This window comes from Rhinoderma darwinii, chromosome 2, assembly GCF_050947455.1.
Source record: "Rhinoderma darwinii isolate aRhiDar2 chromosome 2, aRhiDar2.hap1, whole genome shotgun sequence".
Lineage (NCBI taxonomy): Eukaryota > Metazoa > Chordata > Amphibia > Anura > Rhinodermatidae > Rhinoderma > Rhinoderma darwinii.
Window position 1 is genome coordinate 448,740,495 of NC_134688.1, and position 14,438 is coordinate 448,754,932.

At 40.7% G+C, this 14,438-nt stretch overlaps 1 protein-coding gene across 1 annotated transcript in view; it reads right to left on the reverse strand.

The window, feature by feature from the left end:
• TMPRSS15 (transmembrane serine protease 15) overlaps positions 1-14,438 on the reverse strand; it is a 259,431-nt gene that overhangs the window by 153,462 nt on the left and 91,531 nt on the right. Inside the window, exon 9 of the mRNA XM_075851216.1 lies at positions 57-166. Coding sequence (XP_075707331.1) covers positions 57-166 — 110 coding nt within the window. The remainder of the gene's footprint in view (positions 1-56; positions 167-14,438) is intronic.

The following is a 14,438-nucleotide window of genomic DNA, read 5'->3' on the forward strand; positions in this document are numbered from 1 at the left end:
CAGATATGAAGCTTTTGTTTGACATTTAATTTAAAAATGAAAAGTACGGAACTTACCTCTTAAAATTCGGTCAGGTCCAATACCTTCATAAATATTTACAACGTCTATGTAATTGTTAGTCTCAAAAGATGTGAAATTAAGTTTAATGTTGAAACCATTCTTAACACTGGAAATGAAAACAAAGACTTCTTTCATCAGGAGGGAAAGCTATTGAAAATAATGTAAAATATGATTGCATTATGCCAAAAATAAAATTTTAGAAAAAACTTGATTTTTAGTTGGCTGCAACCACATACACAGTTCATAGGTTTTGAAAAACCCAATATACAATATACGATATAGTCAAAAGTTTTATTTTAACACAGAATTCACAGAGAATACACCTCTGGTCCTTATGATGAATACACAGTCAAAACTTAACTTTTAATGTCAACTTTAAAAAAATGGACACAAAACCTAAACTACACTACTAAACTGTGTCCTTTATTACCTTTCCTCTTATCTCAACATATCATGAGAGGTGTGGTGCAAGGTGCAAGGTGAGCAGATTTGAAAGAAAACATGTTTTCCCGATAGTTTGTCATGAGATGTGATATATGTCTATGTGTGGCCACCCAGATGTTGTGATGTGGATTGCAGCCTGTCAAGGGATTTACTAGCATGTTGTGATATTGTGTTCAATTTGACATTTAGAGACCTTGACCAAGTTCCAGCAAAGGTAAGGGTTGACACATCTGTAGTACAATATTATTTACAATATACAAATAAAATAATCCTATCCAAAGAAACAAAGTGAGGAGAAAGGGTCCCATAGAAATGCTATATAACCAAGGCCAGTTTAAAGTCTACCTGGCATCTTGTTTGCCTTTCAGGAACCTGTAGTCCCTCTCTCCTTACCTACGGCCTTTCTGTAAATGTTCAGTCCCCATAGAATAAATCTAAAGTAATACAATAAATGCAGCTGCAGCTTCTGTCTATGTTTTTTTTTTCTTTTTTTCTTTACTGTATATGCTGTGAGAGGAGAAGGGGTGCAGAAATTGGGAGACACCTGTCTCAGAGGGTTGTGCACAGTACTATGGTACGTATGAACAACAAGAAACCGCACCAAAGTCAGGGCAAACATCACAAAAGTAAGATCTTTCTCATTCAGAAATCATGCAAGGAATATAAATACATTATTAGAAGCCATAAAGAAGATGGAAAAAAACCTTAGAGAGGATCTCACAGCAGATTTCACAATATGGACAATAAAATGCTAATTTTAATATCAGGCAGGACAAGTTTGAGAAAGGATTATACAGCCATTCTGACATGGATTTTCAAAGTAAGTACACCAGCTTTATCAGGTCTAAGAGATCTATTTTACAATGTGTTCTATGCAGTTTGTATTGTGAAATCTGGTGACACATCCTTATTAAATATGCAGGTTAGACTGCCTAAGGAGGAGGGATTGCAATGCTTTTTTGAACAACAGGTTTAATTCTTTAAGAATAGAGGTTGGGCACTGGAGAAAATTAATGTTCAGCAATGGGTTCCTACTTCCACTAAGCCTTGTAGCAGTGTTCTCAGCTGCTACTATAAAAGCAAGAATAGATAGATGATAGATAGATAGATAGATAGATAGATAGATAGATAGATAGATAGATAGATAGATAGATAGATAGATAGATAGATAGATAGATAGATAGATAGATTCAATGAAGTGCTGCTGTTATGTTATATAGGATAGGAGGCCTAATGCTCCCCCCAAAGTAGGGGCCAGGATTCATCTTCTATGTCTCCACTATGTCCTTATACAGTACTATCTTGTCTTGGGTGTGGAATAGTCCTTGTCTGTTTAAAGTGATGATCTGTTTTGTACAATCCTTTATTGTTAGAAGGTTTCCCCAACAATAGGCTGATCACAGGATGTCCCGCTGCTCCAGTGATCAGCCGTAATCTGTGAGATAACAGAGCAGCAAGTGTTTCATTTTCCTGCAGCGCCAACATAGGGGGAGTAAAATATTACACAGTGTGCACTAAAATCAAACTGTCCATGCACGGACATGAGAGTCCTAAATCGGGGGAACCTTAATTTAGAATACCCTAATGGGGTATTTGAAAATGTGATTTCTATACCAGACAACCCCATTATACTTGTAAATGTGGACCTATAGATTGGTATAACTGCAATTTGCGAAAATTTTGCCAGATTTTATCAATAAAAAAATAAGATGGCAAATTATAAAATAGATTAATCATAGGAAATATTTATTTTTCTTGATAAATATCCTCTAAATCGATTTCATGCATTGTAATTATGTGGGCTGAATCATTAAGCCGCGAGATACATTACAAACTTTGATGAATCAGTCGCATAGAAGCACACTGCATGACTCTGTATCTTTTCTCACTTGAAAGAAAATTCACTCTTGGATGAATGTTCCTTGTTATGTTCTACAAGCTGTTCACATGAGCCTGCCTTGCACTTACAACAGTTCAGCATTTAGCATAGTCAGTCAATAATTCATTGCAATACAAAATCGCATGTCAAAATAAATAAAATGCAAACACTGATTCAGTTTCAGTTATATTTACAGAACAAAGCCATGTGAAATCCCTGCCCTGCATACTATTTACAATAAATATTATTTAAAGGGAAACTCCATAACAAATTGATTTTCCCACTGTAAAATATTCCTTAGAGAGTATGAAAATAAATATTTTTTTTATGCAATGTTTGTTAAGGCGCAGTATGAATATGTGTAGTCTGTTACTTGTCAACTGGCACCACAATATGTTAGTATCCCGAGAATATCAACGCTATCACTTAGGCCCCATGCACACGAACGTCCAAGGAGAATTGCGGCCCCATTCATTTCTATGGGGCCATGCACACGACCGTAGTTTTTACGGTCCATGCATGGCCCGGGAGCCCGGACCGCAGAAAGAACGGACATGTCTTATTACAGCCGTCTTCTGCGGTCCGTGCTCATTGAAAATAATAGCCGCGGCCATGTGCATGGCCCACGATTTGCGGGCGGCTCGTGGCTGACAGTCCGCAGCCGGCCGACCCGAAAATCACGGCCGTGCACATGGCTACGGTCGTGTGCATAAGGCCTTAGTATTCTGTAAAAGAACTGGTAACATATATTAAAGGCTTGACCCTCTAAGGGCTTGTCCACATGTAACGGAATTGCTGCGTATTTTCCGTCCGGAATTGCGGACAAAAAATATACAGCGGAATACAATAGCAGCAAAGTGGGTGAGACTTAACAAATCTCATCCACACGCTGCGTAAAAGTTCCATCCCGAAATTCACCTGCTGTGCGTATTTTTCATTCCGCAGCATGTCAATTCCTACTGCAGAAAATGGTGCAGATTTTGCTGCGTTTTTTTCAAGTCTGTGAGATAGTGACATCTCCTCTGAAAAACGCAGCAAAATCTGCACCATTTTCTGCAGTAAAATAGGCAGGAAATGGTGCGGTTTTTCCACAGTGGAACGTGTGCTAGTTTTAGCGGAAATTCCGTTACGTGTGGACAAGACCTAAAAAGCAAAATCAGAACATTTTTGTCATCCTCGATACCATACTTATACCTAGAGCCTATATGGTTTGTTATATGAAAGGAATTGTCAACTTATTATTTATTTTTTCCTTACACAATCCCTATCGTGAATGTATTGTGTGGTATGGTGGTTACATTGATGACTTTATGGGGGCTCGACATGGCATCCATACCACTATTCGTTGACCTAGCATTTTTTTATTGAAAGCTAGAGGAGCATGACAGTTTGAAGAAGGTCTATACTTCAATATATTGCAAACCGCAAGCAGGGAATACCATTTCTAACGCTTCAAGCTATCACCCAGTACACACAGTGAAGGCTATCCTTGTGGGGGAATATATTAGGACTAGAAGGGCCTGCTTTAGTAAGAAGGTTTTTCACGAGAAATGCCAGAAAATCAATACTAGACTGTCTAAAGAGGACGCAAAGCTTGGATGCTAAATAGAGCAGCAAAAATCGTTAGCAGGAAAACACAAGTCTTAGCTGTTTAAAACTTGTAACTCTTAAGAAAAAAATTGCCATAGAATAAACACCTGCCCCAACCTTTTAACATCATATAGCAGCAAAATTAGGAGCATTTTTCACAGAAATATACCTATATTATTCAAAGACGATCAATTAAATCAGGTTTTAAAAAATTGATGCAATGGTATTGATAACAAGGGAAGAACTTTGGGAGAAATGTTGTCACCAATTTGTTTTGTGAGTAGCGTACAAGGGAAAATTTGGTTTTGACAATGGAGCTTCTTTGGATGTGGAGTTAACAGATGCAATATGTGCCAATATGTAAACCAAAAGAGCACATTTCAATAATCATATGGCAGCTTGAGCTTCAAAATGATTTCTTTCATTAAAGGGGTATTCCCAAAATCATAAATTATCACCTTTCCATAGGATAGGTGATACTTTTCTGATCGCTAGTGGTCCCACTGAAACGTACAGGAGTTACACTACTTAAAGGGGTTTTCCCATCAGAGATATTTATGAAATATCCACAGGATGTGTCATAAATGTCAGATAGATACGGGTACCACCTCTGGGACCTACACCTATCCTTAGAACGGGGCCCCCTAAACCACGTTCTACTGTTCTGTGTTGTGGCTGAAGCGTGTGATTTCCACCCATGAAATATACCATGAAATATATCGCTGAGCTACGCTGTTTCCGTATGTCCCACTGAACTGAATGGTAGTTACAGAAACAGCTTAGCTCGCATACTACGCTGTCTTCGTAACACCCGACCATATAGTCAGATAGTGGCCAGGGAGTAGAAAAGGGTAGAACGTGGTATAGAGGGCCCCGTTCCAAAGATAGGTGCGTGTCCCATAGGTGGGACCCGCATCTATCTGAGATTTATGACATAACCTGTGGATTTGTCATAAATGTCTCTGATGGGAAAACCCCTTTAACCTCTTAACGCCGAAGGACGGATATATCCGTCCTCTGCAGCTGCTAGTTCACGCAGGAGGACGGATATATCCGTCCTCTGATTGCGTGGGTACTGCCAGTGTACCCACGCGATCAGGGGCAGGAGCACAGCTGTTATACACAGCCTGGCTCCTGCTGCAACTGCCGGAATCGAAGTGCGCTCCGATTCAAGCAGTTTAACCCATTATATGCCGCTGTCAATAGCGACAGCGACATCTCATGTGTTTGACAGAGGGAGGGAGCTCCCTCTGTCACCCCATCGGCGCCCCCGTAAAGAAATCGCGGGGCGGCGTCGGGTTTCCATGGCAGCCGGGGGCCTAACAAAGGCCCCCAGGTCTGCCTTCAGCAAATGCCTGTTAGGCCCTGGTGGGACTAAAAAAAAAAAATGTTAAGCAGTTAAATAAAGTTTGAAAAAAAAAAAAAAAATAATTTACAGTCAAGATCAAATAAAAAAGTGGTTTTATTTAGTAAAAGTGTCAAAACAAATCACACATACACATATATGGTATCCCCGCAATCGTAACGACTTGAACAATAAAATTAATACATTAATTAAACTGCCGGATGAACGGCGTCCAAAAAAAACCGCAAAAAAACAACTGCAAAATTCTCTCTTTTCTCCCATTCCCCCCATAAAAATTAAATAAAAGATAATCTATAAGTCCTATGTACCCTAAAATAGTACTAATGAAAACGACACATTGGCCCGCAAAAATCAAGCCCACATACAGCCACATTGACGGAAAAAGAAAAAAGTTACGGCTCTTGGAATGCAGCGATGCAAAAACAAGTAATTTTTTTCTAAAAGGGTTTTTATTGTGCAAACGTAGGAAAACATATAAAACCTTTACATATTTGGTATCCCCTTAATCGTGTCAACCCATAGAATAAAGTTAACATGTTATTTACGCTGCATAGTAAACGGCGTAAATTTATAATGTGAAAATCAATGCTGGAATAGCTGCTTATTTTCAATTCTCTCCTAAAATAAAGTTAATAAAAGCTAATCGATATGTTATAAGCATCTAAAAATGGTACAATTACAAAATACAACTCGTCCCGCAAAAAACAAGCCCGTATACGGGTATGTCGACGGAATAAAAAAAAAGTTATGACTCTTGGAATGCGACCATGAAAAAACAAAAAATAATCCTTGGTCATTAAAGAGAAAAATGGCCTGGTCATTAAGGGGTTAAGTTGTATTTATGATGTCGACATGTTTTCATGCTGTATGCAACACAAAACACAATCGGGTATGTATGTAAGGCAAAAAATACCATAGAATCACTATGTATACCACGATAAAATACTTTATTCAAAGTAAATACGCCTCATGAATGATTAAAAACACTTAAAAAAGCACAAACATGCTGTACAAAATCTGGGGGGGGGGGGGAGGGTTGCCAGATTTTGGTCACAGGAAACAGGGCAGGTTTATGATAAAGCAACGCCAAGATGCATGTGGATGAGGTGAAGAGAGAAGACTCTCTCAGAAGGAGCTGGGAGAAAGTTTGTGAGATAAAGATTCCTCACACCTGAGACTGTTAATTGGTCACCGGCCTAACCTAACAGGATTCCCGCAGCTTCCATGCTGCTGTGAAGGCAATAGTTTGGTACCCCGCAGATGGAATTACCAACCCAAAAAGTTGTGCACCCGGCAACTGGGAACTGCATATGGAGAAAATATAGACCTGAGAGACCTGCACTGTTTCCTATCAAATTTGCTGTGTCACAACTGTGTCTTACATCAGCCTTATTAAGTTGTGTCCCACAACACGCTATTCAGGAGATATGTTTTGCATATGTTTTATAATGTTTTATGACATTTTGCACTTTTAGGTGCTGTCACTTTAAAATTAAATGTAAATTTGCAATGCACTGTTTTGCAACATATGCAAGACTGGCTTTTCCTGGAAGTTTCCAGAAGTTGTGAGGAGCTTAGTTTATATATAGTGGGTCCTGCTACAGATAGAGAGACTAGTCAGACAGTGTGTGTTAGCAACAGTACAGTTAACAGCAAAGTGGAGTTGCTCCTGCAGTCCTCCCAACCATCCTGGATTCAGCGGGACGGTCCCGGATTCTGTGCGGTGTCCCCCTGTCCCGGGCGCCCGGTTGTATGTCCAGGTGTCGACTGTATCTGTGTCCTCAGGATGAAGATACAGTTGAATCCAAAGCTGAAGCAGGGAACTGTCAGCCCCCTGGTTCAGCATTCACTGTGAGAATCAGCCGTGAGTCGTGAGCGGCCCGGCAGAGACATGCGCGATGCAGTGACATCATCATGCCTGTCTGCACCGAGCCACTCACAGCACAGAACGGAGGAGCAGTGAGATTTCATCCACTCGTCATGGGAACAGGGATAGGTGAGTATTTATTTTATCATATTTTTATTGTAAACCAAGGTAAAGTGTGCCGCAAGCTAGCCTGTTCAACTGTCACCACAGCCCCCTGTCCTTAATTTCACAAATAGCACCCCAACTACCATCAGTCAATAGTATGTCACATGGGAGTGCCCCAGGAGAAAATGCTGTCATCATCATCATTTGTGCAACTCCCTCATCACTAGCCTAGCAAGCCCTGAGAGAGTAGGAAAATATGTTAGCCAACGTGATCCACACTGAGAGCACAGCCGGCCTCCATTTTGGAGGGCTAAGCCTTTCTCCACCATTCTCAGGTCTCCTGGTCACACTATACCACCGCTGAAACCCACACCCATCATGAGAATGGGGGTACCGATTCCCCAGATCCTCCTCTCTGCTTCACTGCAGTGAAGAGGACATTGAATTGGGCGGCGGTCAAACATGCATGCTGCCGCTCAATTTAAGTTACTACTCACTACGTTGGTTTAAGTGAGGAGGGTCTGGGGGTTCAGGACCCCCACTCTCATTATCAGTGGGGATATCAGCGATCAGATTATGATCATCTATCATGTGGATAGGTGATAATGTATGATTTTGGTAATACCCCTTTAATTGCAATTTATGTATTAAAACGTAGTTGCGTATCTTTGTCTTATTACACCAAGGCCCCATGCACACGAACGTAAAAACGCCAGTAATCACGGGCCGTAATTACGGGACCAGAGACTTCTATTGGCCACAGGTACCTCCCCGTATGCTTATGGGAATGTGCCCGTGCCGTTGAAAAATATAGAACATGTCCTATTTCAGGCCGTTATTACAGCACAGGCAGGCCCATAGAAGTCTATGGGGCTCCCGTAATTACGGGTGACTACGTGTGTGCACCCGTAATTACGGGAGCTTTGCTAGGTGAAGTCAGGGGATAGTCACTGTCCAGGGTGCTGAAAGAGTTAAACGATCGGCAGTAACTCTTTCAGTACCCTGGACAGTGGCTACCGATCACAATATACTGTAGATCAACGTGTAAAAAAAATAGAAGTTCATACTTACCCAGAACTCCCTGCTTCTTCCTCCAGTCTGGCCTCCCGGGATGACGTTTCAGCCCCTGTGACCGCTGCAGCCAATCACAGGCCAACCACAGGCTGCAGCGGTCACATGGACTGCCCCGTTATCCAGGGAGGTCGGGGTGGATGTCGAAAGAGGGAGGCGTCACCAAGACAACGGCCAGGTAAGTATGAATTTCTTTTACTTTTACTACGGAAAGGGCTGTCCCTTCTCTCTATCCTGCACTGATAGAGAGAAGGGGCTGCCGATTACTGCAGTGCAATTTTGCAGCGAAAACGTGCCCGTAAATACGGGTGGAATACGGGTACACCGGACCCGTATTTACGGGCACGGGTACTGGTGCAATACGGTGTGACCAAGGACCCGTATTTACGCCAGTATTTACGGGAGGAAAAAAATACATTCGTGTGCATGAGACCTAAGTTGTGCCCAATTTATGGAAAAGTGTTACTTTAAGGTGTACTAGATTTTATTGGGCCTTTTAGCTTTTATATCTTGGTGTATTTAATTATTTCCCATTATTTCCCATGCTATGATTAAGAATCGGATGGTTTGAAACACTTGAGACCTCTTTATTCGCTATGTTCGTTTGCAATATATTTTTAATAATTACCAAATTAATATTTTCGTTCAGAAGTGCTGGATGGATCAGTCGTCTATTGCTATGTCAATTTTAAGTTTAGAATTCTGTTCTTATAAAAATCTTAATATATCTTAAGGTTATTTGGGGATCCGTTTTGCTGATGGAGTGCTTCAAATCCTCTGCATAGATAGTGAATCAACCATAAAATTCAGTCTTCCTGCAGCCACTAATAGAAGGAGCTTAGGAGGTTACTGCATACTGCTTTAATATTGAGTTTAATGTATAGACACAATACAGTAAGCTTCAAAGCTCCCCCTAGTGGTGGCTGTAGACATCAGAATTTTATAATTTAACCCCTTCCCGCCGCAGCCCTTTTTCATATTTTCATTTTCGTTTTTTCCTCCCCACCTTTCAAAAGCCATAACGTCTTTATTTTTCCATCGATATAGTACTATGAGGGCTTGATTTTTGCGGGACGAGTTGTAGTTTTTCGTAGCACCATTTATTTTGCCATATAATGTACTAGGAAATAGGAAAAAAATTATTTGTGGGGTAGAAAATGAAAAAACAGCGATTCCTCCATGGTTTCTTGCGCACCGTTTTTACGGAATTCACTGTGCAATTAAAACCACGTAAACTTTATTCTGTGGGTCAATACGATTACGGTGATACCAAATATATATAGTTTTTTCTATATTTTACTACTTTTACAAGTAAAAACCTAATTGTAAAAAAGAAAATGTATTTTGTGTCGCCAAAATAACTTTTTTATTTTTCCGTTGGTGACCAAAAAATAGACATTCTGGCGTTTACAATTATTTTTTTTTACGGCATTCACCGTGCGGATTAAATAATGATATATTGTAATAGTTCAGACTTTTACAGATGCGGCGATACCAATTATGTTTATTTATTTATTTTTTTACTATGCTCTAGGGGGGAAATGGGAAAAGGTTTTTTTTTTGAACTTTTAGTATTTAATTTTATTTTTTTACACAAAAAAACACTTTATTGAACTAATTTTTACTTTTTTTTATTAGTCCCCCTAGGGGACTTCAACCAGCGATCCTAATACTAATGTATTGAAGAATATCGTGATTCTGACAGGCAACTATTAAGCCCTGCTTGAGGCAGGGCTTCATGGGAGCACAAAGATGGCGGGGCCTTCATTAGGCGATTGCGTTGTGCCGAAACGCGCGTTGGGGTGGAGCTCAGTTGTGGTTACTCTGTCTCTTGATTATGGGTATGTTAAACTCTTATACTATATCCTAATTCTTTGTGTAATATACTCTTCTATCTCTGGTTTTTCCGCATGCACAATATATGTATGGCACACAGGCTTTCATGTCATGACTATAACACTAGCCACTACTTGAAATGGCTTTCAGATGTTTATTTATGTGTTTATGACATCCATTTTTTGCCTCTGTGCATGTGTATATACCTGACTTATGTAATTAGGTTGACTGCTTTATAATATCATTGTATACATATCCTATACCATTTAATTTGAGAGATTCATACATGTTCCATGCACTATTCGTGCATATTTAGACCAATTCCCAGCTGAGTATCCATGTTTTTATTGTTGGTCTATGGATTCTTTTATTATTGTATAAATTAATTATGTGAATAAAATATTTTTGTATTTCCAATACTTCTTTGTTTCCCAGCATTCATTTTTTCTTCTTTGGTTCTATAGACTTTTACAGATGCGACGATACCAATTATGTTTATTTATTTATTTTTTTACTATGCTCTAGGGGGGAAATGGGAAAAGGTTTTTTTTTTGAACTTTTAGTATTTAATTTTATTTTTTGACACAAAAAAAAACTTTATTTAACTAATTTTTACTTTTTTTTATTAGTCCCCCTAGAGGACTTCAACCAGCGATCCTAATACTAATGTATTGAAGAATATCGTGATTCTGACAGGCAACTATTAAGCCCTGCTTGAGGCAGGGCTTCATGGGAGCACAAAGATGGCGGGGCCTTCATTAGGTGATTGCGTTGCGGAGGGCGTGAGGAGTTGTTAGAGGGGGTCGCCCCCTCTTTCTAACTATTTAAATGCTGCGGTCGCTATTAACCGCAGTATTTAACGAGTTAAACGAGCGGCATCGCGCTCGAGCGCGATGTCGCTCGTTACTCTGAAGTGTCGGCTGTAACAAACAGCCGACACCCGCATCGTATGGAGCGGGTTCACTCCGTTATTGATTCCGTCAAAACAACGGAACTCTATCACAATGGTGACAAATGGAAACCTTTAGCAACATTTCAGTCACCATTGAGATCAATGGTGAGAGAAACGGAAGCTGAGGTTTCAGTTTGCCTTTCCGTTGAGGGTTACCCGACGGAAACCTCCGATGGAATCCGTCAATGGAAGGGCAGCGGTGATGGGAACAGGCCCTTACTAAGGTTTTTTTTTTTGCGTTTGTGTTTTTTTACAGGTTCGGTCGTTGGACTACGTCGGATTCGAGGACTACTTTGATGACAGCTTTTTTTTATTATCAATAAAATGGTTACCAAGGGTTGTGTGGGTGTTTTTTTTATTTCAATAAACCTATTTTTTCTGTCTTTGTATTTATTTTAAACTTTATTACTACCGCCTTAGTAATGGCCGCTGACTGATTGACAGCGTCCATTACTAAGGTGGGGCTTAGTGTTAGCCGGTGCAGAGGCTAACACTAACCCCCATTATTACCCCGGTATGCACCGCCACCAGGCGTATAGGGAAGAGTCGGGTACGATCCAGTGCCCGACCATTTGCAGTGATGGTCGGGTACTAGGGCGGCCGCAGGCTGGTAGTATTAGACTGGGTAAGGCCAAACACAGTGGCCCTTCACACCCTGGTAACGCTAGCCTGCTGCTGCTGTGTTGTATCCGGCTGGTTATGAAAAATGCAAACTCCACGTATTTATTGCATACTTACAAGACAAACATAGAATAAAAGCATAAGACAATCTCTTGTGGCACGCCAAATTCTACAGCCCTACAGCTGGGGCTGTAGAATTAGGCATGCTGCAAGAGATTGTCTTATGCTTTTATTCTGTGTTTGTCTTGTAAGTATGGAATAAATACGTGGAGTTTGCATTTTTTCAAAGGTAGTGCACTATCGCTTTTTTTCTCCCTTGTTGGAGATTTAGACCATCGATCACAAGTATTTATACAGCACGCTTTAATACTACTGTGTGGAACTACAAGAACTAGCAATACAGAGATACACACCGGTGGAAGTTGGTATTTTCTTTTTTGCATGCAAGCTGGGGGAAAGGAGAACCCTTGATGGACACTTCAGACTGTAACTACAAATTTATACAGCATACAAGAAAATGGCGACAGCACACTGCGAACACTAATGCCACCTAAGCCACTAAATAGAAACAAATATGCATTACTGCTAAATCTACTTACAATAGGGACATTTTGATCTAATTGTGTGAGCCCCCCTGCCACGAGAAGGCGACCTCTCAAAATGTGCACTAAGAACCTCCCTATTGTGAGTAGATTTAGCAGTAATTATATTTATTTATATTTAGTGGCTTAGGTGGCATTAGTGTTCGCAGTGTGCTGTCGCCATTTTCTTGTGTGCTGTATAAATTTGCAGTCACAGGCGTTCCTGCAGCTGTATACACGTTTTGTTTCATTATGTTGAAATGTGCTGATCAAACTTTTGTGTTATTTATGTTTTTCATATATGTGGGGTTAGTGACTGCCTCCATTTTTGATCTTGCCCTCCCCCCATTCTGCCCTGGGTGATTTTAATTAGTTTAATGCTGGTTCCTACCATCCCCAGATATATGTAGGCTTAGTACCAGTTCTGGGTGTATGTGCAGAGTAGGTTCCCACCTCATAGTGTCACCATTTTCTTGTGTGCTGTATAAATTTGCAGTCACAGGTGTTCTTGCACCTGTATACACGTTTTGTTTCATTTTGTTGGAATGTGCTGTTCAAATTTGTGTGTGTTGTTTAGATGGATGGATGGATAGATAGATGATAGATAGATAGATAGATAGATAGATAGATAGATAGATAGATAGATAGATAGATAGATAGATAGATAGATAGATAGATAGATAGATAGATAGATAGATATTGACCCCATACAGTACGTTCTTGATGTGCAGTCATATAAAGGACATTTTGCTGCTTTTACAGCCTCCACTCCTCTGTATATCTACTTCACGTTGTAATACAGCTGAAAATTCACATCCATTTAGCCACAGAAGCATTAGTGAGATTGGACTTGAGAGCAGAGCTCAGTACAGAAAAGAAAGTTTTTTTTCCCACAAGTTCATCCAACTATTTTTATATATTTTGCTTTGTCTGTTAATATAGTGCTTTTAGTTTCCTTTTTTCAGTGCCTAGTGATTTTATTTTTATAACACATATACATTTAAGGATTAGAATATAGAAGATTGACATTCTATATAAAGCTTGCAGTTAATTACTATTCTGAATAGAACAGGCTTCACCTTCTTACTCTTTATTACAAATGTTATATTATTTACTATAAGTAGCTGATCAAATTCAGTGCTTATCTTCACTATGGGGAGAAATCGGGGAAACATAAAATAAATGTATATATATGTCATTTTTTCCTGTAGTGTGATATACAAGCTACATTATGTGTCCTGATTTCATGGCCGCAGTTTAGATAATGCAGATTACCGTAATAAATAATATCTTAATTTTCCTTTAAAAGAATTGTAATTATGGTAGGAGGTGATCATTGTTAAAGGGTTGTAGCCGGAATGCAGAGCATATAACAAAAACTGTATCTCTGTTAGGGATCTGCCAGGTACTTCATCTAGCTATACTCCTGGGATTAATCAATCCACACCTGAGGCCAGACCTGCTCGACTGACACCATCTCCCACCAACCAGGGTGGCAGGCTCAGGAGTGGGAGAGCCTATCGCGGCCTGGTCTCTCGGAGTTAGCTCCGCCCCCTGCCCTTTATTACCTGCCCTGTGCTCTCCCTCAGTGCTTGTAATTCTTTTGGATTCCTGGCCCCACTGCTGCTTGCTCCAGCCTGCTTCTGCCGTGCTTCTGCCTTGCTGCAGTTCTGCTTGACCTGCTTGCTTGCCCTGGCTTGCTTCTGTCTCCGTGCCTGCTCGGGTGTACTCACTTCGTCCTGGTCCTGACTGTTCGTTCGCCGCCCCGTTTCCTCGTGGCGTTCCGTGGCTACTGCCCCTTCCCTTGCGTGTTCCCTGTTTGTCTTCCTGTGCACTTAGCCAGCGTAGGGACCGCCGCCCAGTTGTACCTCGTCGCCTAGGGCGGGTCGTTGCAAGTAGGCAGGGACAGGGCGGTGGGTAGATTAGGGCTCACTTTCCCTTCACCTCCTTCCTGCCATTACATAATTACAAGCCCTTACCTAGTCTACCATTTCTCCTACGCTGACGCTATCATGGACCCCCTTGAGACCCTGACCCAGCAGATGCAGGGCCTCTCCCTACAGGTC